This window comes from Corvus moneduloides, chromosome 22, assembly GCF_009650955.1.
Source record: "Corvus moneduloides isolate bCorMon1 chromosome 22, bCorMon1.pri, whole genome shotgun sequence".
NCBI classification, from domain to species: Eukaryota; Metazoa; Chordata; class Aves; order Passeriformes; family Corvidae; genus Corvus; species Corvus moneduloides.
The window spans coordinates 1,224,354-1,251,755 of record NC_045497.1 but is presented as its reverse complement, the minus strand read 5'-3'; the positions used below and the strand labels follow the sequence as shown (position 1 = coordinate 1,251,755).

At 58.1% G+C, this 27,402-nt stretch overlaps 2 protein-coding genes across 11 annotated transcripts in view; one reads left to right on the top strand and one right to left on the bottom strand.

Moving 5' to 3' along the window:
• Positions 1–18,686, top strand: part of NOC2L (NOC2 like nucleolar associated transcriptional repressor) — a 31,869-nt gene extending 13,183 nt beyond the window's left edge. Inside the window, exons 13-19 of the mRNA XM_032131851.1 lie at positions 4,758–4,871; positions 5,068–5,169; positions 9,181–9,324; positions 11,333–11,446; positions 14,675–14,810; positions 15,858–15,998; positions 16,627–18,686. Coding sequence (XP_031987742.1) covers positions 4,758–4,871; positions 5,068–5,169; positions 9,181–9,324; positions 11,333–11,446; positions 14,675–14,810; positions 15,858–15,998; positions 16,627–16,772 — 897 coding nt within the window. The 3' untranslated portion in view covers positions 16,773–18,686. The remainder of the gene's footprint in view (positions 1–4,757; positions 4,872–5,067; positions 5,170–9,180; positions 9,325–11,332; positions 11,447–14,674; positions 14,811–15,857; positions 15,999–16,626) is intronic.
• Positions 18,218–27,402, bottom strand: part of SAMD11 (sterile alpha motif domain containing 11) — a 152,513-nt gene continuing 143,328 nt past the window's right edge. For all 10 annotated transcript variants that reach the window (XM_032131840.1, XM_032131843.1, XM_032131844.1 and 7 more), the window contains 4 exons: positions 26,534–27,243; positions 22,105–22,229; positions 20,596–20,706; positions 18,218–19,054 (listed from right to left, as the gene is read on the bottom strand). In XM_032131840.1, the coding sequence (XP_031987731.1) occupies positions 18,818–19,054; positions 20,596–20,706; positions 22,105–22,229; positions 26,534–27,243 (1,183 nt within the window). In that variant the 3' untranslated portion in view covers positions 18,218–18,817. The remainder of the gene's footprint in view (positions 19,055–20,595; positions 20,707–22,104; positions 22,230–26,533; positions 27,244–27,402) is intronic.

Genomic DNA, 27,402 nt, shown 5'->3' with positions numbered 1-27,402 from the left:
GGGTTGCTGTAAAGGTCTCTTGCAGACCACATCCTCAGCCTGTGGAAAGTTTATGAACCTCCTGCTCCCTGGCCTGGGTGGCTTTGCCATTCCCCTGCTTCCTTCCTCTTGCTGCTGCGTGTTTGAAATCCTGCCAGCCAGATTTTGGGACAGAGGCATCTCCCCTCTGGGGTCGTGGTGCTCGGGGCAGGGAGGGTGAGGATTCTTTTTGGTTTTTAGAACTGTCAGAGAGAAAACTCAGAGCCTTCCCCGTTTGCATTCTGGCCCTGGCACCTTGTCCCTAATCTGAGTGTCAGGCCCCAGCCAGGTGTTGTCACTCTGCCCCTGATTGTCCTTCAGGTGTTCCCACCCTGCAACCTGATCTCCCTCAATTGTTCCCAGTCTGCCCACTCAGGTGTGCCCATTGTGTTCCTGATTGTCCTCAGGTGTGCCCATTGTGTTCCTGAGTGTCCTCAGGTGTGCCCATTGTGTTCCTGAGTGTCCTCAGGTGTCCCCATTGTGTTCCCGATTGTCCTCAGGTGTCCCCATTGTGTTCCCGAGTGTCCTCAGCTGTGCCCATTGTGTTCCTGAGTGTCCTCAGGTGTGCCCATTGTGTTCCTGAGTGTCCTCAGGTGATCCCATTGTGTTCCTGATTGTCCTCAGGTGTCCCCATTGTGTTCCCGATTGTCCTCAGGTGTCCCCATTGTGTTCCCGATTGTCCTCAGGTGATCCCATTGTGTTACTGAGTGTCCTCAGCTGTGCCCATTGTGTTCCTGAGTGTCCTCAGGTGTGCCCATTGTGTTCCTGATTGTCCTCAGCTGTGCCCATTGTGTTCCTGATTGTCCTCAGCTGTGCCCATTGTGTTCCTGATTGTCCTCAGGTGTGCCCATTGTGTTCCTGAGTGTCCTCAGGTGTGCCCATTGTGTTCCTGATTGTCCTCAGCTGTGTCCATTGTGTTCCTGATTGTCCTCAGGTGACCCCATTGTGTTCCTGATTGTCCTCAGGTGATCCCATTGTGTTCCTGAGTGTCCTCAGGTGATCCCATTGTGTTCCCGATTGTCCTCAGGTGTTGCCCATTGTGTTCCTGATTGTCCTCAGGTGTTGCCCATTGTGTTCCTGATTGTCCTCAGGTGTCCCCATTGTGTTCCCGATTGTCCTCAGCTGTGTCCATTGTGTTCCTGATTGTCCTCAGGTGTCCCCATTGTGTTCCCGATTGTCCTCAGCTGTGCCCATTGTGTTCCTGATTGTCCTCAGGTGTCCCCATTGTGTTCCTGATTGTCCTCAGGTGTCCCCATTGTGTTCCTGATTGTCCTCAGGTGTTGCCCATTGTGTTCCTGATTGTCCTCAGGTGTCCCCATTGTGTTCCTGAGTGTCTTCAGGTGTTGCCCATTGTGTTCCTGATTGTCCTCAGGTGTTGCCCATTGTGTTCCTGATTGTCCTCAGGTGATCCCATTGTGTTCCTGATTGTCCTCAGGTGTCCCCATTGTGTTCCTGATTGTCCTCAGGTGTTGCCCATTGTGTTCCTGATTGTCCTCAGGTGTCCCCATTGTGTTCCCGATTGTCCTCAGGTGTCCCCATTGTGTTCCTGATTGTCCTCAGGTGTCCCCATTGTGTTCCTGATTGTCCTCAGGTGTCCCCATTGTGTTCCTGAGTGTCCTCAGGTGTTCCCATTGTGTTCCTGATTGTCCTCAGGTGTCCCCATTGTGTTCCTGATTGTCCTCAGGTGATCCCATTGTGTTCCTGAGTGTCCTCAGGTGTGCCCATTGTGTTCCTGATTGTCCTCAGGTGATCCCATTGTGTTCCTGATTGTCCTCAGGTGATCCCATTGTGTTCCTGAGTGTCCTCAGGTGTCCCCATTGTATTCCTGAGTGTCCTCAGCTGTGCCCATTGTGTTCCCGATTGTCCTCAGGTGTCCCCATTGTGTTCCCGATTGTCCTCAGGTGTCCCCATTGTGTTCCTGAGTGTCCTCAGGTGATCCCATTGTGTTCCTGAGTGTCCTCAGGTGTTCCCACTCAGCACCCTGGGCTCCCTCAGGTGTTCCTGCCAAAACCTGTCTGAGCTGGAAGGATCTGGGCAGGGTGTTGGTACCGTGATTTGGGGCTGGGAGGTGGAATGAAGGGTCCCAGCATGGGATGTGCTCCATTTGTTAGGAAGGGGAAAAACTGCTGTGTTCCAGCTGGATCCAAGGGCAGTGAAGGAGCAGCCGTGGAGTTTGTGACCCTGTTGTGTGCAGGTTTTGGAGAGGGCTCTGCAGGGCCTGCTTGGAGCTGCTGGTGGAAGGAGTGACCATAACTCTGCATTTCCCTTCTGCCCCGAGCAAACCCAGCCCTGGCTGCCTCTCAGCTCGGCCCCGTGGCTGCTGCTGCTCCAGGAGACACAGATTGAGCGTCGGTGCATTCCCAGAGGCACAGGAATTCCCCAGCTGCCAAGGGAAGGGAGAGCTGGCTGCCTGATGCATCCTGACAGGGGCTGCTGCCCCCCAGCATCCAGCCCTGCCCCCTCTCTGACTCTGCTTCCCAGCATGGAGCAAGAGCAGCAGCTTGCACGATTCCATCTTGGACCAGGAGAGGTGGCTTGGGAGAGAGTGCAGAGCAGGCAAGGGTTTATTTTTGTCTTGCTGCTCTCCTTGAAGAGTCTGTGAGATCCCAGCCTTCCTTTCCTTCCTCCCTTCCTTCCTTCCCTCCCTGCAGTTACTGTGCCAGCAGGGCTGTGGGTAACCACGGTGGGGAGCTGCCCCAGCAGCCTCACCTTTGCTTTTCCTCGTTCTCCTCCCTCCACCAGTGTGCTGCAGCTCTGAAACTGCAGATGAGGTGAAGTGGGGAGCTGCTGGTGCAGCAGATCAGTGTCCTGCAGCACATGGAAGGTGAATGCAGCAGGTCCCACTTCAACACTAGGGGGGAAAAAAAACCACACAGAAACAAAAAATCCAAGAGATTCCCCAGCAATGTGATGTGGGGAGGCTGGAGCAGGTTGCCTGGATAGATAATGGAGGGTCAGTCCTCAGAGATACTCAGAATATTTGAGTGGATGGGGCTGAGGTACCTGCTGGAGGTGACTTGCAGGGTTCCCTTCCAGCCCCAGCAGAAAGTTGGGCAGCTGGGCTGAACTGGGCAGTAAAATGGGAGCAGTTTACGGAGATTTCCTCAGCCCTGCCCTCAGTGAGGAGGGGAGGGAGTGACAGAGCTGGGGGAAGCTGGCCCAGCAATGAGCCTGGCCCAGCTGGGAGCGGCTGTGGGGCTGCCAGCTCAGGATCACAGCAGATGCCAGGGGCTTTTCCCAGAGCCTGAGGGCAGGAAAAGGGGGAATGGATGGGGTGATGCAGTGGGGGTGCTGTGGTGCAGAGCTGCTTTGCACTCTGGCAGTGGGAACTGTGTATCCCAGCTCCCTTCCCGCTCCCCACGTGGAAATTGGGAGCTTGGCAGTGCCAAAAATCCCTCTCCTTCCTGCCTGTGCTGCCCCATCCTTCCCTCTGTCTGCCAGTGGTTATCCCTTCAGCCACACTGTTGGCTTGTGACTGTCCTGTGGCCCTCTGGTCCCTCATTATCCCCCTCCCACCCTGCCCCAGGATTCCTAGACATCAGTCACGCTCTCCCTCAGCCTGGCTGTCAGCCCTTCGATGGGAACCACACTTCCTGCCCTTCCCAAAGGCCCTGCCCAGCTCCCTGCCACCTCCTGGGCGACTTCCAAAGCCTCTGGCTTGCCTTCCCTGCCTGCCTGGAGGCGTGGGAGGATCGCAGGGAGCCCCGACGCCTTTAATGTGTCTGACCTGGGGAATCAATAGCTCTGTTTGGGCCAAAGAAATAACTGTGCATAACGAGGTTTATGGCATCGATTCCCCAGGCAAGGGCTCTTTGTTTGCACAAGCCCCCACGCTCGTCCCTCCGTTCCAAATAACCTGGATTGACAAATAAAATGTCAGAAATCAATAACAGTCTCCGTGCTCCTGTGGCCTGGGGGCACTGCTGTGACCTGAGCAGCCTCCCCCTCCTGCTCCCCTCGGCCTGGAGCAGCCCCTGCGCTGCATCCTCACCTTGCTGGGCTGCTGGGGGCTGGTGATGGATGTGCTGCTGCTGCACAGAGGGAAGAGAAATGATTTCCTGCTCGGGAGGGCGATTTCAAGGCGTTTGGGCACAGGCAGAGAGGAGCTGGGGCTGCTCTCGAGGTGCTCCAGGGTGGGGAGGGGGCAGGACACGCTCCTCACCCCTCTGTGGGTGTGCCAGGTGTGCAAATGTTACCAACTGGTGGCTTGGTTTTTGGTTAAATGAGCTCCTGTTGCCACTGCAGCCTCCCTCGACTGCCACGTGGGATCCTGTGGTGGGGATCTCTGGGAATCTGCCTCATACCCAGTGGTTTGGACAGGTCTCCCTGGGACAGTTATTTCAGTGACTGTGAATTTGGTGTAAGCACCATTTAGTCTTGCTTTGAAACCCTTCTCACCTCCAGGGACAGCTCCAAAACCCACTCCAGCTTTGGGGTACAACCTCTGACTGTGAGAAGGGTGGGGCTGAGGAACAAACCTGAGTTTCTCATGCTCTTGCTTGGGTTGGTTTCCTCTTCACACCTCAGCACCTTTCACACCCAGATCTCCACAGCTTCAGGTGTGGTCGGTGTTTGCTCCCTCCCTGTGTCCCTGGCTGGGATTTTTAGGAAAGCTGTGATCAGGAATTGAGGTTTCTGGATTGTCTTCTTGGCTCTGCCACCACTGCATGCTCTTAGCTGAGTCTTTTGGTGGTTGCTTTGTGCTGGGATCACCTTAACACTAATTTTTTCTTTTCCAGGTTTTCCAGCAAGTGGATTTCAACAAGAAGCCAGGCCGGATGAGTTCCAAGCCCATCAACTTTGCTGTGATCCTGAAGCTCTCCAATGCCAACCTGCAGGAAAAGGCCTTCAGAGTAAGTGGGACCTCGGCCTCCAGCAGTGCCCGGGTTCCCTGTGACCAGCAGAGCACAAGGAATGTGCTCCATGTCCTGTCCCCAAAGGCTGGGGACACCTTTCCCAGCCTGGGAAATCCGTAGGGTTTGGTTGCTGTAGGAGATCTGTAGGGTTTAGGTCGTATCCAGTCGCTTGATTTGTGTTTCTCCTGCTCAGGATGGACTCATTGACCAGCTCTATGACCTGATGCTGGAGTATCTCCATGGCCAAGCCCACAGCATTGGCTTCCCAGAGCTGGTTCTCCCCACTGTCATCCAGGTAAGGGGCAGACACTTCTGCTGGTGCCATGAACGTGCACAGAGTGGGATAAAGTCATTTAAACTAACAGTGAGCTCAGGGTGGGCTCAAAATGAGGGGAGAGCCATTTACCTTTTCTTTGTTTTAGTTTTTATTTGTGCTTTGGGGAGTTGTTGGGGGAGGAACAGAGGCACAGCACCTAATGAGGAGGCTGGAGGTAGGGGAGAGTGGCTCTGGAGTTTGCCACTCTGCTGGGAGCCAGAGTGGAGCAGAGGCTGCAGAACTGCTCCAGGATGGGGTTGGGATGGTGAACTCAGGTGAGTTCTTGGCTCTTTGGAGCTGTCCCAGTTGCTTCAGGGTCTCAGAGCAGAACCTGTGCTCCGAGCCCCGGCTTTTCCTTGTCCTTGGCCTCCCGAGGTGCTCTCCACAAGATGGCAATCTTCCCTCCCAGTCTTCCCCAATCTTCCCTCCTCAGGCTCCTCCTCCCCAGGTCCCTGCACACGAGCCAGTGCAGTTCCTGTGTCCATCCCTCCTCCCTGGCGAGCCTGGTCAGTGCCCCACCACCCTCTGGGGGAAGAGCCTTTCCTGATACCCACCCTGACCCTCCCTGGTCCAGCTCCAGCCGTTCCCTGGGTCTGTCCTGGTGACAGGAGCAGAGGCTGGAGCTGCCCCTGGGGAGGAGCTGCAGACAGCTCTGCTCAGTGCTGGAATGTGTTCCCTCATTCCCAGCCCTCTGTGTTTAACTCAGGAGCGGCTGCTGAACCATCCTCCGTGGGGCCACGAACCTCTGCTTGTCCTGGTGTGTGCCACGAGCCCCTGCACACCTTGGGAAGCCTCTGGCTGCCAGGGGGAGCATTGGCTGTGCCCCACAGGCTGTTTGGGAAGCAGAGCTCCGTGTCCCTGCCGGGGCTGGCATCTGCCGGGGCTGGCATCTGCCAGGCACACGGCTCTTGGCTGTGCCCCCAGCCTGGCACAGGGGCTGCCTTGGCTAATGGGAGCTGACAGCCCCTGTGTGTGCAGGCAGAGCAGCTCCTGGTGCTGTGCCTGTCCCTGCTCCCCCCTCTTGGCAGCGCAGGGGCCCTGTGCTCTCAGCCAGCAGCTGTCGGAGCAGCGGAGCTGTCGGAGCCGATGTTTGGCTGGAATGAGGAGCGGCTGACGGCCCTGTGGCTTCCAAACACAGCCTGGGAGCAGCCTGGAATTCTGCAGAGGATTGATGCTCTCGGATTCCTGCTTGGCTGCCACTGCCCGCAGCCTCGTGGCGTCTGCTGGGCTGGGGGCTGGCGTTGGCTTCCCAAAATCTCCGGGCCTTCGGGAAGGCGTGTGGGGAGAGGCTTTTCTCCTGGAGCGCTTCCAGCTGACTGTAGGGATCCATCTGTGCCGATCCCCCCTCCCTGGTGAGCTCACGCCTCTCCCAGCGCTGTGTCAGGGCTGTTCCAGCTGGCAGGGGCTGTGGCCCTCCTCCTCCTGCCACACTGGTCAGCGGCTCTGGGGGAAGCTGGGCTGAGCTTTCCAGCCTCGGCTTCCCAAGCTCCCTGCCTGGAAGGCAGGAAGCAGCCGGCAGATGAAAGGAGAAGAGAGCCAGTGGGGACGGGAGGCACTTCAAAGCTGCTGCTCCTGCCCCAGGGCTGACCCCGTGGTGGTCACTGCAGCAGGGGCTGGGAGGGAAGAGCCTTCTCCCTCCCCCAGACCCCTGGCAGGCAGCACAGAGCAGGAGTGGGAGGCTGGAGGGGAAAAGCTGGCACTGCTCAGGGGAGGCAGGAGGTGGCAGGAGCCAGGCCTGGCTTGCAGCGAGGCAGAAGGGCAGGAGGTGCTGCCCTGCCCTGCCCTGCCCTGCCTTGCCAGCACCACTCCTGCTGCTGCCACCTCTGCCCCAGGGAAATTCCCTCTGCCCGCTCTGAGTGGGGGACTGGGCAGGGTTCGGGTTCCCTGCAGCACTTCCAGAAAGAGGAGCTGGGGTTTTGCCCTGTGGGCTCTGCTGGGAGAAACCTTTGGTGCTGCAGGCTGGCTGTGGGACAGAATCAATGCCAGGAATGATGGGGCTGGGGTGTGAGACCTTAATGCCACATCCATGCACACATCGGGGTTCTGGCTGCTTTCATTGTGCAGAGAGAGGATTGTTCCATTTGGCAGGGTAGGAAAAGGCACACACAGACGGTTTTTTCTTTCCCTCTCTGTCCTTTATCTTCTTTTACCTCCCTGGTTGTGTCCCTGCCTCTCCACACAGGGCTGAGATCTCATTAGGTTTCATTAATATCTGGCAGATAGAGGTGGGACCATAAGGGATTGCAAGGGTGGGAGACAGGAGGGGGAGAGCAGGAATGGAGCAGGGGCTGTGTGAGGGAACACAGAGCTCCAAACTGCACTGATAGAGCCCGAGATTTTGCAGGATTTCTGGTGACACTTCTGCGAGGGAAGAAAAATGATAATGTGTGTGGCAGCGGATGGAATGGATCTGGGGCTGCAGCTGGGGGGATCAAGTGAGATAAATCGGATGACAAATGCATGTCTCAGTGGAGATAAATATGCAGCACCTATAAAAAATAAATATTTTAGGACGGGGGGGTGAGGGTGGGACAGGCTTCAGCAGCAGGAGAATAGTCGTGCTGATGGTTTCTTTGTGCTTTGGGGGAAGCAGGGAAGGTCTGTGTCCGAATTCCCATTTTTCTGAGCTGGTGCTGTGGTGGCAGCTGGGGTGTGCTGGAGGGAAGGGGACAAGAGAAGCCCCTGCTGCTCCTGAATGGGGAGATCCTGCAGCCAACACCCCTCAGAGAGCAGTGTCCTGGCAGGGAGGGGCTGGCTGGCACTGTCACCTCCTGACTAACAGGAACACCTCCCCACCTGGCATTTCAGATGGAGCTTGACAGGAGGGAAACATCTCCTTCCTTTGCCCAGCTCTGTCTTCCGAGGCAGAACCTTGGAAGTCGTGGGTGGGGAAGGCAGCAATGGATTTGCTGCCTGGAAATCTTTTCTCTCCCTCCCAGTAGCATCTCCAGGTCCTGGGTGAGGGGAGGATTCCACTGTGGTTAACCATCCTCTCCTGCCTTATTGGGTCTCTTTCTCTAAATCAAATGTCTGTGCAGTGTTTGTGTGTGTGTGTGTGTGTGTGTGTTTATGGCTCCAGCAAAGAGCTTGGCCTGCAAGATTTAGACAGCACTCCTGGAGCTGGGGAGAACTGTTAGCAAGCAGTGGAGCCCGCTGGAATTCAAGCCATGAATCAGCCTGGACACCCCCCCATCCTTCTTTGTGTCCCCAAGAGCGTCCACTGGTGCCTCAGTTCTTGGTTTGGAGGTGTCACAGCAGGGTGGTGGTGCTGGAGAGCTTCATTTTGTCATTTTGGGTGTGGATTTGAGCCCTGGGAAGGTCGGGGGTGCCAGCTGGAGTTGGGTTGGTGCAGCCAGACCTGGAGCAAACCTCACCCCGCTGGCTCCGTCCCAACCCTGGAGCAGCACCAGGTTTTCCCACTGAGCCAAAGCCCCTCATTCCCAGTCCACAGACTCCTCCACCCCAGTTTGAAGTCTCTTCTCAACGCCTGCCTTCAGTCCTGGCCATCACTGCCACCCACAGCCCCTGTATGGGGTATTCCCACCCCAATGGCAGCTGAGGTTCCACAGCCTTAACTCCTTCCCTCATTCCAGTCCTTGCCTGTGGCTCTGGCCATGGAGCATCCACACGTACCCACTGTTATTCCTGGGCTCCATGCAGCTCCACAATCCTCCTTTTTCTCTGCTGAGCAGGAGCCAGAGCAGTTGTGAGTGCCCTGGCAGCAGAGGCTCCCAGAGGAGCTCAGAGCTTTTCCTCCACTGATCTGTCTTTTCCAGTGTCAAAGAGCTGGTTTGGAGCAAAGTGCAGCTCTGTGCACCCTCCCAGCCCAGGCCTGACTGTGGGTGATAAATCCCACGGGAGTTTGGGCTGAGCTGAAGGGAACAGGCAGTGCTGTGGGTCTCTGAGCGTGGGAGATGCTTCTTCACCGAGGGGATATTCATGGAAACCATCGCATTGCTTTCACTCTTCCTCTCCTTTTCCTCCTCCCAGCTGAAATCCTTCCTGAAGGAGTGCAAGGTTGCCAACTACTGCAAGCCCATGCGGCAGCTGCTGGAGAAGGTGCAGGAGAACTCGGCCCACATCTGCAGCAGGCGGCAGCGAGCGGCCTTCGGCGTGGCCAGCACCGAGGCCGTGGTGAGCCTGCGGCTCCTCTGGCCACCTGGGCACACAGGAGGCTCTGGGGACTGGGCTGGGCTGGCAGGGAGCAGGAGGAGCTGATGGAAAGGGAATGTGAGGTGGGGCAGATGTTGCCAAACGGCTGAGCTGGGGCTCCAGGGCGCTGCAGCCAAGAGCCTCTGGAAAACAGCCCCTAAATCGTGTCCTGCTGCTGTTTCTGGTGCACACACGTGCATGGAAGGGCCTTGCCTCTGCTGGGAATTGCTTTCATCCTCCCATTCCTGGTAGTGCCCACTGTGCCTGGCATGATTTAGAGCAGGAGAGCTGTGGGTGTGAGATCTGAGAGGGACCCAGCGCTTCCCTGCCCGCTGAAAATCTGCCTGCAGCAGGGTGGTTGGTGGGTCCAGGCAGCCTCTGTGCCCACAGGGTTTATTGGAAGGCCTGCATTTCTGCATCCCTGGCAGCAGCTGCACCCCTTGGCAGCGAGCTGGGCCCCGAGGGCAGGGGCTGCAGGGATGGCTCGGGCTGGTTGCTGCCTGTCTGGAGCGAGGCACTGGGCTGGTTTGGGGGCATTTGTTGGGTTGTGTTTTTGTGGGCACTGCTGTGGCCGCCAGAGGCAGAGATCCCGACCCCCCGGGCTCTCCCTGAGGCAGAGGAGCTGGGGAAGGTCTGCAGCTGAATAAAGAGGGATTTCAACAACCCTGCCACTGGCTGTCCTTCCCAGCAGCTCTGGGGTAAGAACCTGAGGATTATTTTAACTTCTTGCTGCCTGCGTGTCTCCTGTGGTGGCTGAGCAGCAGGAATTTGGGAGCTGCCTCCTTTTGGGGCTCAGCTCCCCAGGAGCACCTGAGTTGAGATCTGCTGAAGAATATCTGAGCTGCTGCTGTGTTTTGTGGGCTCATGCAAAGCTTTCTGGGCTCTGTGGTGATGCAGGGAAACAGGTACAGCTCTGGGAGGGAGTTTTTAGCTAAAGGGATGTTTGCAGGTGGAGAATTAAGTTTAATCTGGCATCCCACCACCCCCTTTCAGCCCTTGGATGCCAAAAGATTGAAGGGTAAAAGGGTTTTTGACCACCTAATTTGCTTCCCCCCATTTAGAGCGTTTGCACCTCCTCGTTCCCTCTGCCTGGGCAGCAGAAATGGGCTCTGCACTCCCTCACTCTGCTCTCCCCAGGCTGGGCCCAGTCCAAGACCCTGCAGCAGTGTTTGTTTCAAAAATAAACACTTGGCTGCAGGACAGGAGAAAGGCACTCAGACAGCTCTGGGTGGTTCTCAGGGCCTGGAAGTGCTCAAGGGAGCTCTGCCTGAACTGAAACCAAGGGCTCAGCAGGTGATCAGAAGCCCCCACTGGAGGGGCAGGGGACAGATTTTTGTCCTGCTGGATCCCCTGATCTGTCCCTTTCTGGTTCCTGCCTTCAGCTGTCATTTGAAGTGGTTTTTTTCCCTTACAGCATCATCTGCCTTGACTCCTGTGTTGTCTTCTCCCTGCAGCTGGAGCAGAAGGGAACTCAGGGCTGGGATAGTAACAGTGGGTCCCAGAGGGCACTGAGCTCATTTTGGGAGAGCCCCTTGTGGGTTCCCAGCAGCTCTGAGACTCAACACCTCTTCCAGCAGGCAGAAATTGGAATTTGGGAACTCCCATTTCAGGCCACCATGCTGAGATAATTTGGGGGTCTGCCATGAGCTGAAGCATCCCATAAACCCCCAGAGATGCTCCTTTGTGGGGGCTTTGTGCTGTCCCTCGGTGCCTTTGGCACCCCAGGATTGCAGTTCCCAACTCTCCACTTCAGCTTTTGGCTCCCTCTGTTCTCCCTGCAGGGCCCAGGCGTTGCCTGGCCTGAGGAGAGCTCTGAGTCCCACCACTCCTGCCTCAGCAGCTGCTTAAATCCACCGAGTCCTTCTCCAGTGTGGCTGCCAATTGCTGCCCAGGAGCTGGGAAAATGTGGTTTGAGGAAGGATCTTCACCTTGTGCCTCCTATTGGAAAACTGCTTGGAAAACCTTTAAATGTGCGCCCCTCTCTCCCCAGGAGCAGTGGGAGAAGCAGGTGAAGGAGGAGGGGACGCCCCTGACCAAATACTACACCCAGTGGAAGAAGCTGAGGGAGAAGGAGATCCAGCTGGAAATCAGTGGCAAGGAAAGAGTGAGTACCAAACCCTGGATTTCTGGGCATCGTGTGACACCCAGGATGGTGTTGGGACTTTCTGTCTGGACATAAATGCCCAGGCTGTCGTTTCCCACATCTCCTGCCCCAGGAAATGCTCCTTGGCCACTCTGGGAGCTGCATCAGGAGTCTGAGGGAGAACTGCTCATGCAGTGAGGGTGGCCAGGCACAGGAACAGAGCTGGCTGGGGTCTGCAGCGGGGTAGGGCAGCAGTGAAACAGTGCATCCCCAGGAGCAGGGCCCAGGGCTCAGGGAAGGGCTGGGATTGCCCAGGGCAGCCCTGCAGAGGGCACAGACAGCAGAGAGTGCACAAAGCACGGGGCCTGTGCAGCCGGGGAATGGGGACGGGCTGGGGGACAGCACAGAGCGGGGCCGAGCTCCTGCCCCGAACCCCCTGCTGCTGGGATGGGACATTGATTGTCCTGCTGCTGGAGCAGCTCTCAGCACAGAGGGGCAGCTTTGGGGTTTGCTCTGGAGAGGGGCAGCTTTGGGGTTTGCTCTGGAGAGGGGCAGCTTTGGGGTTTGCCCTCAGGACAGAGAGGCAGGTTTGGGGTTTGCTCTGGAGAGGGGCAGCTTTGGGGTTTGCCCTCAGTACAGAGGGCCAGATTTGGGGTTTGCTCTCAGCACAGAGGGGCAGCTTTGGGGTTTGCTCTCAGGACAGAGGGGCAGGTTTGGGGTTTGCTCTCAGGACAGAGAGGCAGGTTTGGGGTTTGCTCTGGAGAGGGGCAGCTTTGGGGTTTGCCCTCAGGACAGAGAGGCAGGTTTGGGGTTTGCTCTCAGCACAGAGGGGCAGCTTTGGGGTTTGCTCTCAGGACAGAGAGGCAGGTTTGGGGTTTGCTCTCAGGACAGAGGGGCAGCTTTGGGGTTTGCTCTCAGGACAGAGAGGCAGCTTTGGGGTTTGCTCTGGAGAGGGGCAGCTTTGGGGTTTGCCCTCAGTACAGAGGGCCAGATTTGGGATTTGCTCTGGAGTGGGGCAGGTTTGAGGTTTGCCCTCAGTAGAGGGCCAGATTTGGGATTTGCTCTGGAGAGGGGCAGGTTTGGGGTTTGCTCTCAGTACAGAGCTTTGGGATTTGCTCTCCAAGAGGCTGCCTGGCAGCTCTGCTGGTGAATGGGGCTGTTGTGTGGCTCTGTGGGGACTGGTGGCTTAATGATGCAGCTTTGTGAGCCCCAGCAGGAGAGGGAACACCATGAGGCCCATTAGGGCTGGGAAAATCCATGTCCCATTAGCAGCCATTGGGGGGAAAAAAGGTAATAACGGGAAAAAAAAAAAAACCCAGCCTGGCTGGGAGCTGCAGCTTGCCTCGTGTAACAGCTCTGACCCTTTCTGCTCGTTCCATTTGCTTTTCCCATGGTTTTTAATGGGATCTGGACTAATCAGCTCGGGGAGACTCGGTAGATGGGAAGCCTCTAGCTGGGGATTAAAAGGCTGGCCCCCGAATTAGCTAATTAGTGCTTGTGTGTGATGAACACGGGGTCTGTGGGCTGTGTCAGTACAGGGCTCAGCCCTTTGCTTTGGGGTCACTCCACAGCAGGTTTGGGGTTTATTTTGAGGTGCCCATCCTGAGGGTCCCGTGGGGTCTCAGAAGGGTGGGGGTGGCACAGCTCATCCAGCACCAGCTCCTGTTTGCTGTGCTCAGGCTGTGCTGATTTCCAAAACCGCCTGTGGAAATGGGGATTTTTCCTGGGAAACGTGGAAGCCCGGCCCCCCTGCTGCCAGGACTGGAGCCTGTCCTGTCCCCCAGAAATGATGGGAATTATGGAAAACGTTTTCACCCCCCTGCTCACCCCGTGGTGGGGCTGGAGCAGAACCAGGCTGTGGCTGCCTCATCCCTGGAACTGCTCAAGGCCAAGTCCCTGCCCATGGAACTGGAGAAGGTTTAGGGTCCCTTCTTACCCACACCATTCTGGCATCCTGTAACCCAGCCTAGGATGGGGTCAGCTGAGGGCAGCAGCCTGGCATTGCCTCTGACCACTGCCCCGGCTGCATTTGGCTTCCCAAATCTCTTCCCTGGCATCTCTGGGCTGGTTTTTCCAGCCAGCCCTGTGCTGCTCCCTTCACACACCTTCCCAGCGGGGCTGGGAGGAGCAGAGGCCTCTCAGTGTGGCAGAAGGAGCAGGGGGAGGATGATGACTTCAAATGAGCCCCTGCAAATGGTGCTGGGTGATTTGCTCCCTCTGCCCTTCCCTGCCCGGTGCTGCAGGTGATTGCTGGGAAGTGCTCAGCTCCAGGATCAATATGGCCCAGCTGGGGACCATAATCCCGGAACAGGCCGGGAGAAATTGCTGGAATTGGCCGCGGGAGCAAATGCACAGCTCCATCTCCTGCTCCTCATCCCCATCCTGCGTCTGCTGGGAGCTGCCTCTCCACACAGCCTGTTCCTGGCTGCTGCTGCACGGGGAGGGTGGCTGTGGTCAGACAGGAGAGCGTTTTGGGGTGCTCTGAGGGGTGGCAGGGACAGCAGATGAGTTATGGCCCTCGGGCTGAGTGTTTCCAAGCCAGCCCTAATGTGTGCTAATGCCTGAGTGCTTCCCAGGAGGGGTGTGCAGCCAGGCAGGGCAGGGCAGCTGATGCTCAGAGAGCACTTGGGATTTCATTTGCATTCTGATTATCTTTGCCCTGCTGGCCTGAGCCCTTGCAAGTAAATCCTCGCCCTAATTCCCCTCCGGAGAGGTGTAAAGAGCACTGAGGTGGTGTCAATTGAGAGGACTTAATGGCATTGATATTGGCTGCCTGCTCCGGGGGCTCCTGGCCCATTGATCTCCATCAGGGCAGAGATGCAGACAGACCTTGAGCATCCTCAGCACCTGAAATCACAAAATCTGCACCCAAAACCAGAGAGGGGCTCGGGGAACTGCTGCTGCAGACATGCCCAGCACAGTCTGGCTTGCCTGGCTGTCACTGCAGGGCTCCCACAGCCGGCCCCTCGCTGACACCCTGCATCCTTATCCCTGCTGAGGCACCAGCAGTGGATGTTCCATTAGCAAAAGCAGTTTATTAGGGGAAGATCAAGGGAGCAGCAGAGCTCTGTGTGCCTCACCCACCCCTGTGACCCCTCACAAACCTGTGGCTGCCCCAGCTGGCAGCAGACAGACCCAGCTGCTCTGGGCAGGCTGGGCAGAGCCCAGTTCCTGGCTTTAAACACAGCTTGTGACATTGGGAAGGACAGATGAGGGCTGTTCTTACTGCTGGGTTTGTTTTCTTTCCAGCTTGAAGACTTGAACTTCCCAGAAATCAAGCGCAGGAAGCAGGATGAGAGAAAGGAGGAGGATAAGAAGGAATTCAAGGATCTCTTCGAGCTGGACAGTGACTCTGAGGAGGAGAATGGAGGCTTCTCTGTGAAAGGTGCAGGGCTGGGGCTGGGCTTGCCTTCTCCTTGTCCACAATTCCATTTTCTTGTCCACAGTTCCATGTGGTGGGGGTCAGTCTGGCCCTGCCCTTGAGGGGGTTTCATGCTGGTCATGTTGGGTTCAAAAGAGTCACTGATAAGGAGGGAGAGCACAGGATGAAGTGGCACTGAAGGTGTTTGGGAGGCTTTTGTCCCTCTCTCCTTCTCCTGCTTTTTAAAGCCTCAGACCTGTGTTTCTTTTCCTGGGCATGACCCACACTCTCTCCTGCCCTTGGCACCTTCATTCTGTCACCCACAAGGTCAGAGCCCAAAGCCCAGGGGCTGTCACCAGCACGGGGATCTTTGATCCTGTCCTTGCTGCACTTCTGATTGATTTGTTTTGTCCTGACTGACCTTCCAAGCGTTCCCAACAAGGAAAACCTGGCGAGCAGGGGCTGCTGTCACCTGGGCTGTGACCACGAGAGGGCCACAGTAAATTCTGGAACCTGCCTGGGAAATTCACAGAGTTTGGGGACAAACCTGGGCATTCCTTCTGTGATTTGGAATGTTTGGGACGTCCCAGGTGTGGCTCCAAGGGGAGAGGAAGGGAAGGGAGTCTGCAGTCACTTCTTGGCGCTCCTGGTGCGGGTGGAGCTGGGAGCTGCCTGCCCATTCCAGCAGGATCACACCCCAGCACCCTCCCAGGGCAGCAGGGAAGGTGGGGATGCAGAGAATTCCATCACAGCAGGATGAGCTTTCCCCTGGAATGGGAAATATTTGTCAGGCAGGAAAGAATCCCTGGCTGGGATCTCTGCAAGGGCTGAAGAGGGGAGGGAATCCAGTTTGGGAAGCCCTGAGCAGGAAAAACCCAGCAGCTGGGGAGGTACCTGCACTCCTGTGTGTTCCAGCTGGCTCTGAGGCAGGAACGGAAGGCTGGGAGTTATGAATGGCTCAGGAGGAGGTGCTGGGCTTTGTGACAAACGAGGAGAAATCTCCAGTGTGTCTGGCACTCCTGAGCTCTCTGCCCTTGGCGTGTTCCACTCACACACTGAAACCTCCTCCAGGGAAAGGCAGGGCCGGGCAGGCCTCAGATGAGAGCTCAGAAGCCAGCAGCAAGGAGTTTGGGGAGGAGGACGACGATGAAGAAGGAAATTACGAAGTCGAGGAGGACGAGGAAGAATTGGAAGAGGATAGCGAGTCAGAGGGTGAGTGAGGAAGGGGATCCTTTGAGCTGAGGGGGTCAGGAGGGGCTTCACCCACCCCGGAGGGGAGACCTGGCGGCTCTGAGGTGCAGAGAGCAAAGGGTTAAGGTGTTCCCAGGCTCTCCCAGCCCCCCCAGCCCCTTTCATCTCTTCTCAGGGGCCTCCTGCAGCGAGGCTCAGACTCCTCCAGCCCAGCCCAGCCCAGCCCGGCGGGGTTCAGGAGCCTTGCCTGGGGCACACAGGCCTTGCTGGAGGCTCCCTGCAGGTGCCACTCAGGGGGTGCCCTCAGCTTTCATCTGAGCCCTACGGGGGGCACAGGGTAACCCTTTCCTTGCTGCTGGCAGGGTGGGCCTGGCAGGAGAGCCCTGCGTTCCCTGGGGTTTCTGCAGTGGGGAATGTGTGCCCAGACCCTGCTCCAGGCACTGCTCAGCTCGTGCCCCCCACTCTCCCTTCGTGCTCCAGCCTCAGCTGGGGCCGTTTGGGCTCCCCCAGGCACCTCAGGCCGCTGCCGTGCCCGTCCCTGCGGGGCTCTCCGGACAATTAATGAGTGGCTGGCATTAATTAGTAACGAGCTGCCGTGACTGTGCCCTGGAAAGGAGGCAGGGTTATTGACACCTCTCCTTTCCCGCAGAGGAGGGCAGGGAAGCAGCCCAGGATTCCCAGGAAGGATGGCACAGGAGGAGCTGCCCCCGGGGGCTGTCTCGCTCCGACCTGGAGCAGCTGGCACGGGGCAGGGATGACGTCGTGCAGGACCTGGAGTTCTCTGATGAGGACTGAGCACCCCCAGCAGCCTGAGCCCTCCCACAGCACACCTGCAGCACCTGCAGCTGCTGCCAGAGCCAGGGACACAGGTGGGAGCAGCCCCAGGTGCCACCTCGGTGACACAACTTGGACTTTTCACCTCGACTTGGACTTTGCCAGCTTTTTCCACCAGTTCTGGTTTTGGTACCAATAAAACTGTGGCCAGCTCAAGGCCAGTAAAAGCTGCTCAGCAGAGGGGGGAAAAAGCCCTCATTAAAATCTGCTGCTTTCAATAGCACCGGGTTCACTTCCAGCTCCTGCTGAGTGAGCTGAGCAAGGGCAGGACGAGGTTCTTGTCCTCTCTGTCCCACCACCCACCCCATCACCCCACATTTAGCTCTGGGGCCCTCAACAAACCATCCCTGGTGCCCAGCAGGCCTTAAGGGACTGCACAGAGAGTTTTGGAGCTTCCATGGAAGCCTTGATCAGTTCAAGCTAGCTTCTAAGTGTGCTGCAGAAGGCAACTTTAAATTAAAGTTCCTTGGGTTGGGGAGGTTGTGCAGCCATGAAGGAATAAGGAAAAGCCAAACATGTAATGTAGGAAACACTGCCCAGGTGAGGACTGCACCACCCTAACTGGAAAGAAAAGATTATCACTTTGTAGAAGATTTGAACGTACCTGTTCTTCCCAAAGAGAAGGGAATTCCCTTTTGCTTCTGGCTCTAACTTAGCTGGGCAAGGTGCTGGCTGCCTTCTGTGCACCCATGGAAAGGAAGGACAGAGACTGCTTGGGTAAAGCCAGGTACCTTTTGTAAATTAAGTGTTTTTCTTTTTTATTTAAATTGATTGCTGGAAAGCATTTTTATCGTGATGTGATGGCTAATGAATTTTTTTTTCCTTTTTTTACAATATAAAGAAGCTAAAGTACCACCAAAGCTATTCTGTAAGAAAAACGGCAGCACGTGCAACGTTTAAACAAAAACAAACCCAAAAAAAAAGGGGTGGGGAGAGAGAGAGAGAGAGAGAAAAGTACCACATGTGATTGTTGTTCACAACTGTACAAGTCACAGGAGGTCACCCCCAGGAGTTCCCAGCTCATTCACAGTAGTAAAAACTCTGCCCATTGTTTTCAGCCTGACCCCCCCACTCCCTCCCCTGCTCCCGGGGCTCTGGGCGGGCCCAGGGCTCTGTCTCGTGTCCACAGCACCCAGAATGTGCAACTACATCCACCTCTGGAACAAGGCTTTAACATAAAACCAGCCCGGGCGAGCCCCCCTGGCTGCAGGAGCGAGGGGGGCAGGGACCCCTCCTCCCCCGAGCTTCACTGCTGCTGCTGCTCCTGGAAACCAAACATCCCACGGAAAAAGCCACCTCTGCAGGGCTGGAGCACGGCCACAGTCCCTGCTGCTGGGTGCTGCCAGGCCCCTGTGCCAGGGCAGGGTGGCTCTGTACCATCCGCACGAAGTAAACATGGACTTGCCTTTTTTTTTTTTTTTTTTTTTTTGTCTTTTTATCCTTTTTGTCTGTCTTTGGTATTGTTTTCAAAGTTGCTAGAGATGCATAGACACCTGAATGAGGAACTGAGCCCAGTTTCCAGGGAGGAGGAGAGGTCTGGGAGGGTGGCTGGGGTGGGTGTGGATGGGGTTTTTTTGCTCGAAGTACCGATGGGAGGAGCAGAGCCCCTTCCCTTCCCTGTGGAGTCACACCCAGGAGTTCCTGAAGGCAGAGAACAGCCTGTCCATGGTCCCTGTGCAGGGCTCTCCAGCTCCAGTGGAGTGTGGAAGGGAACAGGAATGCTGCCTCCATCCTCCAGCATCCTTCTCTTCACTTGGCGTCGTCCCAGGACAACATCTTTGGATAATTTTCCTTCCTTCCCTTTTTTTTTTTTTTTTCCTTTTTTGACAGTTCAGAAATCTTCTGTGTGGTTCTTTTGTTTTGATTTTTTTTCCCCAAAAAAAAAAAGAAAAAAAAAGCAAATGCATCCAAAAAAAAAAAAACCCTCCCTTTCCTCCCGTGCCGGGCGCTGCTGCGGGGAGGCTCCGCCGCCCCTTCCTCCTGGCGTTCCCTGGATCTGCCGCAGTTTAGGACGGAGGTTTGGTGGTGTCGCTGAGCAGGGAGGGGTTCCCGTTCTCCTGCTTCGGGGAGCCCCGGCTGGGCGGGACGGCGCTGCCGAAGGGCGAGGCCACGCTGCCGGTGGATGCCGGGCGGAGCTCGCCCGGGGCCAGCTCCCGCTCCGGGGGCCGCAGCCCCGGCGGCTGCAGCGGCAGCGCCACGGGGAAGCCGGCCATGCACAGCACCCGGCCCAGCCTCTTGGCCACCTGCGAAGGAAATGGGAGAAACGAGCCGTGGGATAAAGGCAGGAGAGGGGGGGGATGTGAGCAAAGGAGCGGCACTGTGCGGAATCCTCGGACAGAGAAGCCCCGTCCCTGGAAGTGTCCAAAGCCAGCCTGGACACAGCTTGGAGCGCCCTGGTCTTGTGTCCATGGCTGGAGGTGGAACTGGATGAGCTTCAGGTCCCTCCCAGCCCAATCCATTCTATGGTTTTATGGTCACAGCACTGGAACGAAGCAATCCCATCCCCAATGCTCACGACAACCGGACCAGGGGAGGTTTCCTCCTCCCTTTTCCTCAGGGACTCTGTCCCCCAGTCCTGGGCACTGCTGGAGCCCCCAGGTCTGCCCTGGATCCCCCTGTCCCAGCTCCAGGGACACCCCAGGTGAGGGGGCTGCTCACCCTGCCCCTTTTATCCACGGACACTTCCACAGGACTCTGCTCTCCCTCTGCCGCTGGCACAGCACTCCCTGGCCACTTTGGAACAGCAGGAATTGCTCTTAAAAAGGCCACGGCAAGGGAGGGAAAATAAAACTCCTGCTGGAGGGAGCCTGGCCCTCTCTCCCTGCAGCAGCTCCTGCCTCCCAGCATGGGCCAAAGGCCCCTCAGCCTCCCAGCACCTCCACAGCTGCTTCCCATTTGAGCTTAACCAAAACCAGGGCTGCTGCTGGACCCAGACAAGTGGGACATTATTCAGGGAGCAGCATCAGGGCTCTGCTCCCGCCCCCACCAACCCCCAGCCCTGCCTTATTACAGAACTTTAAACACCATTGCTTAAATTGAAGGAATTTTTCGAGTTCCAGCCTGTATCTCACGTTCCCCCCACCCCAAGCCCCATCTCTGAGCTGCTCAGGGCTCTCTGTTTTTGAAGAAACATAAAGAGTTTTATTTCCTCCTGAATTGACCCACGGGGAACAATTGCCCACAGAACCTTTTTATGAGCCCCCTCATAAACAGGGAGGGCTGCAGGGAAAGCAGTAAAGTCGCTCTTGTTGTTCCAACACAACACGAGCAGCGTAGAGCCCGTGGGCTTGGGGACCTGTGCCAGAGAGGGACGTGCAGCAACAGCCACAGCTCCTGCCAGGACACAATTCCCGAGGGAACACAGCACAGCCTGGCCTTTACATCGCCAGGAGAGATTTCCCGAGCACTCAGTGGGGAAAGAATGGAGCAGAGAGTTCTGGGTTTGAGTCCCACTGAGGGGAACTGGAATGGAACTGCTGTGGCTGGAACCAGCCCATTTTAGGAGTTCCCCACTGCATCCCTGTTCTTCCCTCCCACCACTGATCCTGGGCTATTTATTTCTGCCCCTGGGCACTGCATTCTGTCGGTGGTTTCTCCCTGAAACAGCTGTGGCTGGTTTCAGGTGAGGCTATGGAACATTTTCAAGGACAGATCAAGCATTCTTGAAAGAGAATTGCAGATAAATTATTGCTTAATAAATACTGTTGGATAAACCACGTTTCTCAACAGCCCCAGGGACAGCTGTAAATGGTGGCACTTGCTCTGAGAGAGGAGATTTTCCTACCTGTGACCTGATCTTCAGGGCAGGGCCCAGCTTGAGCCCCATGTTGTTCAGTAAGTGCTCTTCTGTCAGCAGGGGCAGGGTCTCCCCATCGATGGCCTGCTCTCGGAATACCTGAGGGGACACACGCAGGGCCAGGCTCAGTGACACACCTGAGCCACCTGTCCTGCCCTGGCGCAGCAGGGCACCACGGAAAAGGTGAATGCAAAAACCCTCAGCCCATATTTATCCACCAGGGGTGTTCCCAGTCTTGTATCTACAGCCAGGAGCCAGCCAGGAAAAGGAGACACACGTGGGAATGGGAATTGGGGCTGGATGCTCCCCCAGAGGATCTGGGGGCTGCTCCTGCCCCCTCCCCGTGCGCTGGCTCACACTCAGTGCTGTCACCACCAACCACGATGGGAGGGAGGGTTAAATCCACCCCCATGGCTCCTTTTCCAGCAAGAATTCCCACAGCCTGGAGCCATCCCTTTGGAGAGTGGCAGTGGCTGCTGGAGCCAAGTGGATTTTTATTGCTGGACCCCTCCAGCGAGGCTGCCCAGGGCTGCAGCACGAGCTGCTGCTCTCTGACCCAGCACAGCTCCCTACACCAAATCCTTCCCCTTCCTCTGCAGCCAGCATGGCCAGGAGCCAAAACCCTCCCTGTGCTCAGCACTAACACACTCCACAGAAAGCCTGAACTTGGGAAAAGCGGCCCCTGGGGTGTCAGAGACAGAACTGAACATGGGCCAGGCCAGGGCAACTTTTAGTTGTGCTCAAGTTCCCTGGCCTGCCTGAGCTGTGGTTCTGGATGCAGAGCATTCCAGGGAACCTTGCAGGGCTTTCCTGGTTCTGGATGCAGAGCATTCCAGGGAACCTTGCAGGGCTTTCCTGGCAGGAGCAGGAGCTGAGCAGTGCCAGACCTCCCCGGCAGCTGTGGGTTTGGAGCAGGGAACAGGCAGAGCACTGGCATTTTCACACAGTAAAAAACCCTGTTAAACCCCCAGGCAGGGCCTGGAAACCCTCATTCCCTAAAGCCACAGAGCCCCACACGACTGAGCAGGGCCAGGCCACACCAGGGGCTGTCTGCAGCAGCTCCATCACCCCAAAAGTGCCTGGGATGCACTGGGAAGAGGGAAGCTCTGTCCCACTGCTGATTCCTGCCCCACTGGAGCACCAGGATGGCGTGGAAGGAGGTGGGAATGGGTGATCCTGCTGCAAAGGGGTTGTGCTAATGATTCCTGCACATTTCAGAAGCTTCCAGGCACTTCCAGTGGTCAATCCCCAGTGCAACCTGAGCTCAGGCTCAGCCCTAACCTTGCCCCCAATCCCATCCTCTCCTGCTGAACTCCCTCCTCATTTCTGTCCAAGACTCATCCCACACCTTTCCTGGCAGCAAGTTCAGCAATCCATGAGGAAAACACCCGAAAAGGCCCTGCAGGGCTCTGAGCTGCCCCTTCCAGGAGGGACAAGCCCAGCTGGGAGGCAGGGAATGGGATTCCTCCCATGACATCCTGGGGCTGTGGGATTTACCTGAGTGTACTCAGTGCAGCCTGACAAGTTGGACACGAAGCTGCAAACGTCCTCCACCGTCCATTTGCTGATGTCTTCCAGCGCAGGGCTCTCCTCCCCATCCAGAAACAGACCTCCCATGGTGCCTGGATTGTTCGGAGTTCGGGGGGGGGGGGGGGGGGTGGGAAGGAGGGGAGGAGAAAGGAACATAAATCATTAAAATCCCACACGGACAACAACCAGCCTGCAATCTGAATATTTTTCTCTAGCCACACATTCATCTTTAATGACCTGTCAATTAAAGCACTGGGCAGGGTCAATTCATAGGCCTCTTCCTCCTGGAGGTCCCCAGCTCGGGAAGGGGGGCAGGGGAAGGAAAAATCCGAGCTAATGCATTTCATGTGTTTAATGTTCTTCAGCTGCGGGGGAAGCAGGGGGAGGGGAGGGGAGAGGAGCAGAGCCTGGAGGAGTTTCTCCACACACACCACAGAGCGGAAAACTCTGCCTGCCCTGTGGGCTCCTCTCCCAGCCCCACTCCCTCCGACGTGCTCGGAATGACAGTGGGGACCGGGAACCGCTGGGGAGCTCTTGCTCCTTCCGAGGGGTCATTTTCCATCCTGCCCAGCCTGAAACACCCCCAGGACGGGGCTGGCTGTGCCCTCACAGCCGGGTGATGGGCGATGCTGTCCCTGCCCGCCCTGACGCTCCAGGGCCGGTGGGGCTGGGATGGAGCCGCTGTCAGCCCCGAAACGCAACAGCGGCTGCGGCCCCAGCCCTGTCACACGGAAGGTGATGGCTGCGAGGGGCTGCGGGAGCCCCCCCGGGCCTGCAGCAGCGGGGCCTGACAGGACACTCGGAGAAATCCCAACGGGAGCCAAGGAGGAGAGGGAGAGGCACAGGGAGTGACAATGGAGACAGGAACAGCAGCCGGGTAACTTGGACCTGCTGTGGAGGAAAGGGAGAGCACAGAAGAAACCAAAGTCCAGAAAACACCACTTTAGGGTGGGGGAAAGCCATTATTAACCCCTGGAACTCCCTGCTGTGGGGTGTTTAGACCAGGAGAACACAAGGACATTCACAGGGATGAGAACATGCAGGATTCTCGGGCAGGGAAAGAGTTTATGAGGAGTATGAGCTGTTCTGCTCGGGGCAGGGAGAATGGAATTGCCAAGAGGAAAATATTTCTCCCATGGGGTCTGTCTTGACAAAATTATCTGTCCTGTGGGCTTGGGGCTTTTCCCTGGTGGATCTGATGGATATAACCCTCGCTCCTGCCCACAGCAGCTGGGACAGCATTTCCCCACTGAATGGCAAGGGAAAAATGGCTAAAACAAAACCACGGTGGGGAGCACAGGCCCAGAGGCCAGGGAGCAGCCAATTCCCTGGGGAATAGCCCAGGTCTGAGGGAACAGGCAGGGAAAGGAGCAGAGCCACACAGCAGGGCCCCAGGCGCTCCCTGCAAAGCCTCCAGCACAGGCAGGGAGCAGGAAAAACTCGGGATCTGCACAGGAAGTTACGGTGCCAATGGGATGCCCGACACCAGCAGAGCCTGCACGGGGAGCAGGCAGAGGCTCTGCCATCATTTCCACACATTTCCCCTCCCATCTTCCTGCTCCCTGCCCGGCTTCTCCCTCGCTGTCCCTGCACCTCCTCCTCTTGGGCAGGTGACAGCTCTGGCTGCTCATCCACACCCACAGCTCCCTGCACAGCTCCAGGCAGCCCAGGAGCAGCTCCAGGCATCCCAGGAGCAGCTCCTGGAGAGGGGCCACGGGGAGCAGCCCCGGCTCCAGACCTCGGGGCGAGTCCGTGTCCCAGCCGGAGCGAGCCCAGGAGTGGCGGCCCCAGAGCCGGCTGCACCCCCCCAGTTCCGAGCTCCCCGGAGCACGAGGGGCTCCTGCCCGTCCTCCTGCGCCTCCTTGGGAGGATAAAACCCCGTCCGCCTCCTCCCCGAGGCTGCACCCCCCTCCCCTGCTCTGGCAGCCCGGACAATGAGAACAAATCGGTGCCAAGTGGCTGCAGGGGACACACCTTCGATCCCAATAATGACCTGTCAGCGGCTGCTGGGGCTGCGAGGAGCCACAAAGGGCAGCAGCCATTCCCTGCCAGGCCTGCTCTGTCTGGCTCCGTGATAAATGATGGTCCGGGAGGCTGGTAATGGATTAGGGAGCGTTTCACCAGCTGGGGCCCGGCGTGCGGGGACTGAAAGGAATCCATCGTCCCGGGCCGGGGCGAGGACAGGTGTCCCCAGCACAGCCCTCGCCACCCAGCCACGATCCATTTATAATTCCCCTCCCTGCTCCTGGTATCCAGCTGCTCCAGAAGGAGAAGCCAGAGGCTGGAGGGGCCATGGCGAGCAGAGCTGCTGGCCCTGCCGGCGAGGGAACGCAGACCCGGGCTGCGGCAGGAGCGGCTCTGCAGCACGGGCACGGCCCGGCTTGTGCTCCTGGCACCACAGGGGACAGCTCAGGTGCCAGCTAGGACACAATGCACCCCCCTGGCAGCCAGCCCGCCTCTGGCTTTAATCCGCTGTGCCCCCCTTCCCTGTTCCCCGTGCACCCCTTCCCTCCCCCGGCGAGGGCTGGGGTCAGGAGCAGCACAAGGCTGGCGTTAATTGCTCTCCAGACTACAGATCAATAGAAGGATTTTAGCCTCCTGCACACTCCATCCTTCACCTTTTCCAAAGGACGGGGCTGCGGGAGGGCGGTGGGAGGAGGAGGAGGGAGTGAGGCTGCTGAAACCTTGAGGAGATGAGGTCATCGAGCCACAGCCCCAGAAGGCAGCTCAGGGAATCGACCCGGCCCGGCTGCCTCATCGATAACGCTCCCCGGCAGGGATGGAGCAGCTCCTGCCTCCAGAGCAGCCTCCCTGTGCTGGCACAACCAACTCAAACTTCGGGGCGTTCTCAGCCAGGTGCTTCTCCCCTCTCCTCTCATCCCTACAGCTCTTCCACTCGCTCACCTGCCTTGGCTGGGTGGGTATTTTATAATCCCAGACTCCAGGAACATCCCATCCCTCCTGAGAGAGCAGTCCCTGTGCAAAAAGGGGGTACAGGAATTGTCTGGCATGGGGGGGAGAGGCGGGTGCAGCTCTGCCTGCCTGCCCTCAGGTGGTTTGTGTTCCCCAGACTCACAGTACACATTTTTCACTCACCCCAGGATGGCTGCAGCCCTTGGATCGATACAACCCTCAATATTTCAGCTCTGAACTCCCAGCTCCCCACTCAAACCCTGGTGCTGCATCCGACCCAAGTCCCTGTCCTCCCAGGGCTTTCCAGGTGGGAGGATCCGAGCCCAGCGGGGCCCAGACCCGCGGGCAGGCAGGGAGAGCAGCCCCAGCCCTGTGTGAAACCAGCCAGAAGCCAAAGAGCCCTCAGGAAAAGTCCTCCAGCCCCGGCACAGGCTGCACAAACCAGGAGAGGCGGGCAGGGAAACCCAGCCCCGAGCTGTGCCGAGGCCTCGGGATGTGCTGGTGATATAAATCCAAAGTGATAATAATAAATGGGCTATTACAGCAACTCACACATGGCTGGGGGAGGGAGGAGGGAGGGAGGGGAGCCAGCCCCAGCCCAGGCCTCCCTGCAGAGCTTCTCACGAGCCACGAGCACCACGGAGCTGAGCCTGTCCCTCTTTAATGGCAGGGAGGAAAAGGCTCCTGCGAGGAAGCCTCGGCAGCCCAAGGCAGCAGGAATATTTATCATCCTGGCCACCTGCCTGTCACTGAAAAATCGCTTCCTCCTTCCTGGCTGGGAGGCAGCTCTAATGAGGGATGGGCAGCCGTGCTCACAGGCAGCTCCTCGCGGGGAGAACAGGCACAGCGACAGCACAGCACAGCCCCCCTTCTGCCTCCCCCCTGCCAGGGGGTCCTGCCTCCTGCTAATTGCTCTGCCACGTAATTAGCTGGGGCAGATCTGGGCTCTTGGCTGGGCTGGTGGGGCTCCCTGGGTCTGAGACCCCATTTGTGCCACCAGTACCCACTGCTCCTGCAGTGAGAACAGAGAGCTGGCAGTGACCTCCCTGCCTGCCCGTCCCATCCAGCCCAGCTCTCCCAGCGCCTGTGACACTGAGAGGTGCACCACAGGCCAGGCAAAGAGCCCAGCTGCCTCTGCCCTGGAAGAGCAGCACGTGGGAACCAGCTTGGAAAAGCCCTCCAAGGTCATCGAGTCCAACCTTTGACCAATGCCCACCCTGTCCCCAGCCCAGAGCACTGAGTGCCACATCCATCCTTCCCTTGGACACCTCCAGGGCTGGTGACACCACCACCTCCCCAGGCAGCCCTTCCAATGCCTGACCACCCTTCCCATGCAGAAATTCTTCCTCTCGAAACGAGGAAGAGAAGCTGACAAAGCAACCGCAACCACCCTGTGGAACGGGCACGGGGGAAAGCCCCACCTCCAGCACGGCCAAACACGTCCCTGCTCCACCCCACCAGCCCCAGCAGCCCCCAGCCTCACCTGCATGGAAGTAGGGGCTCATGGTGTAGGGGAATCCGAAGGGCAGCGGCTGGGGCGCCGGGAGGGAGGCTGGGGGCAGGTATTTCACCTCGGCCTTGTTGATGCCGGGCCCGAGCAGGTGGCTGGGGGACTCCGCGCTCGAGGAGCTGCAGGGGACGCTGGGGGCCGCGGCCGCCTCGCTCAGCTCCTTGGCCCCCTCGCACGCCTTGCCCGTGCCGTCCTTGCACTCCTTGAGCTCCGCTCCCGAGCCGCCCTCGGCCTTCAGCCCCTCGGCCTTGTCCTCGCCGACCTCGGCGTCGCTCTCCGAGTCCTTCATCTCCTCGTCGTTACAGTCCTGGGCCCCGTCCCGCGCGCGCGGCTCCGCGGCCTCCCGCGCCTCCCCGGGGCCCTGCGGCTCCGCGCGGGGCTGCGAGGACTTGCGGCCGCCCCCGGCCCGCCGGGGCTGCTCCTTGGGCGGGGTGGCGGCGCCGGGGCCGCCGGGGGTGAGGGACAGCAGCGGGGCGTTGTTGTGCCGCAGCACCAGCATGGCGTTGCGCCGGGACAGCTCGTCGCGCAGCGCGTGGCCCTCGGGGACGTCGTGCACGCTGCGCAGCGCGGGGTGGTCCGGGGGCAGCCCCGGGTGCAGGCTCAGGGGGTCTCCGGCCAGCAGCCTCTGCCGGTGCAGGTTCTCCAGCTCCTTCTGGCGGATGAGCTCGGCCGACATCTCCAGCCTGCGTCGGGAGAGGGAGTTTGGGTGGGGGGGGTCTGGAGGAACGCGCTCCCCCCAGGAGCGAGGGGTCAGCTCTATGCCTGCGCAGCCTTTGCACAGGTCTCACTCGGACACTGCTGTGCCTTCTGGGCCCATTTCACCCAACACACCCCCCCACACA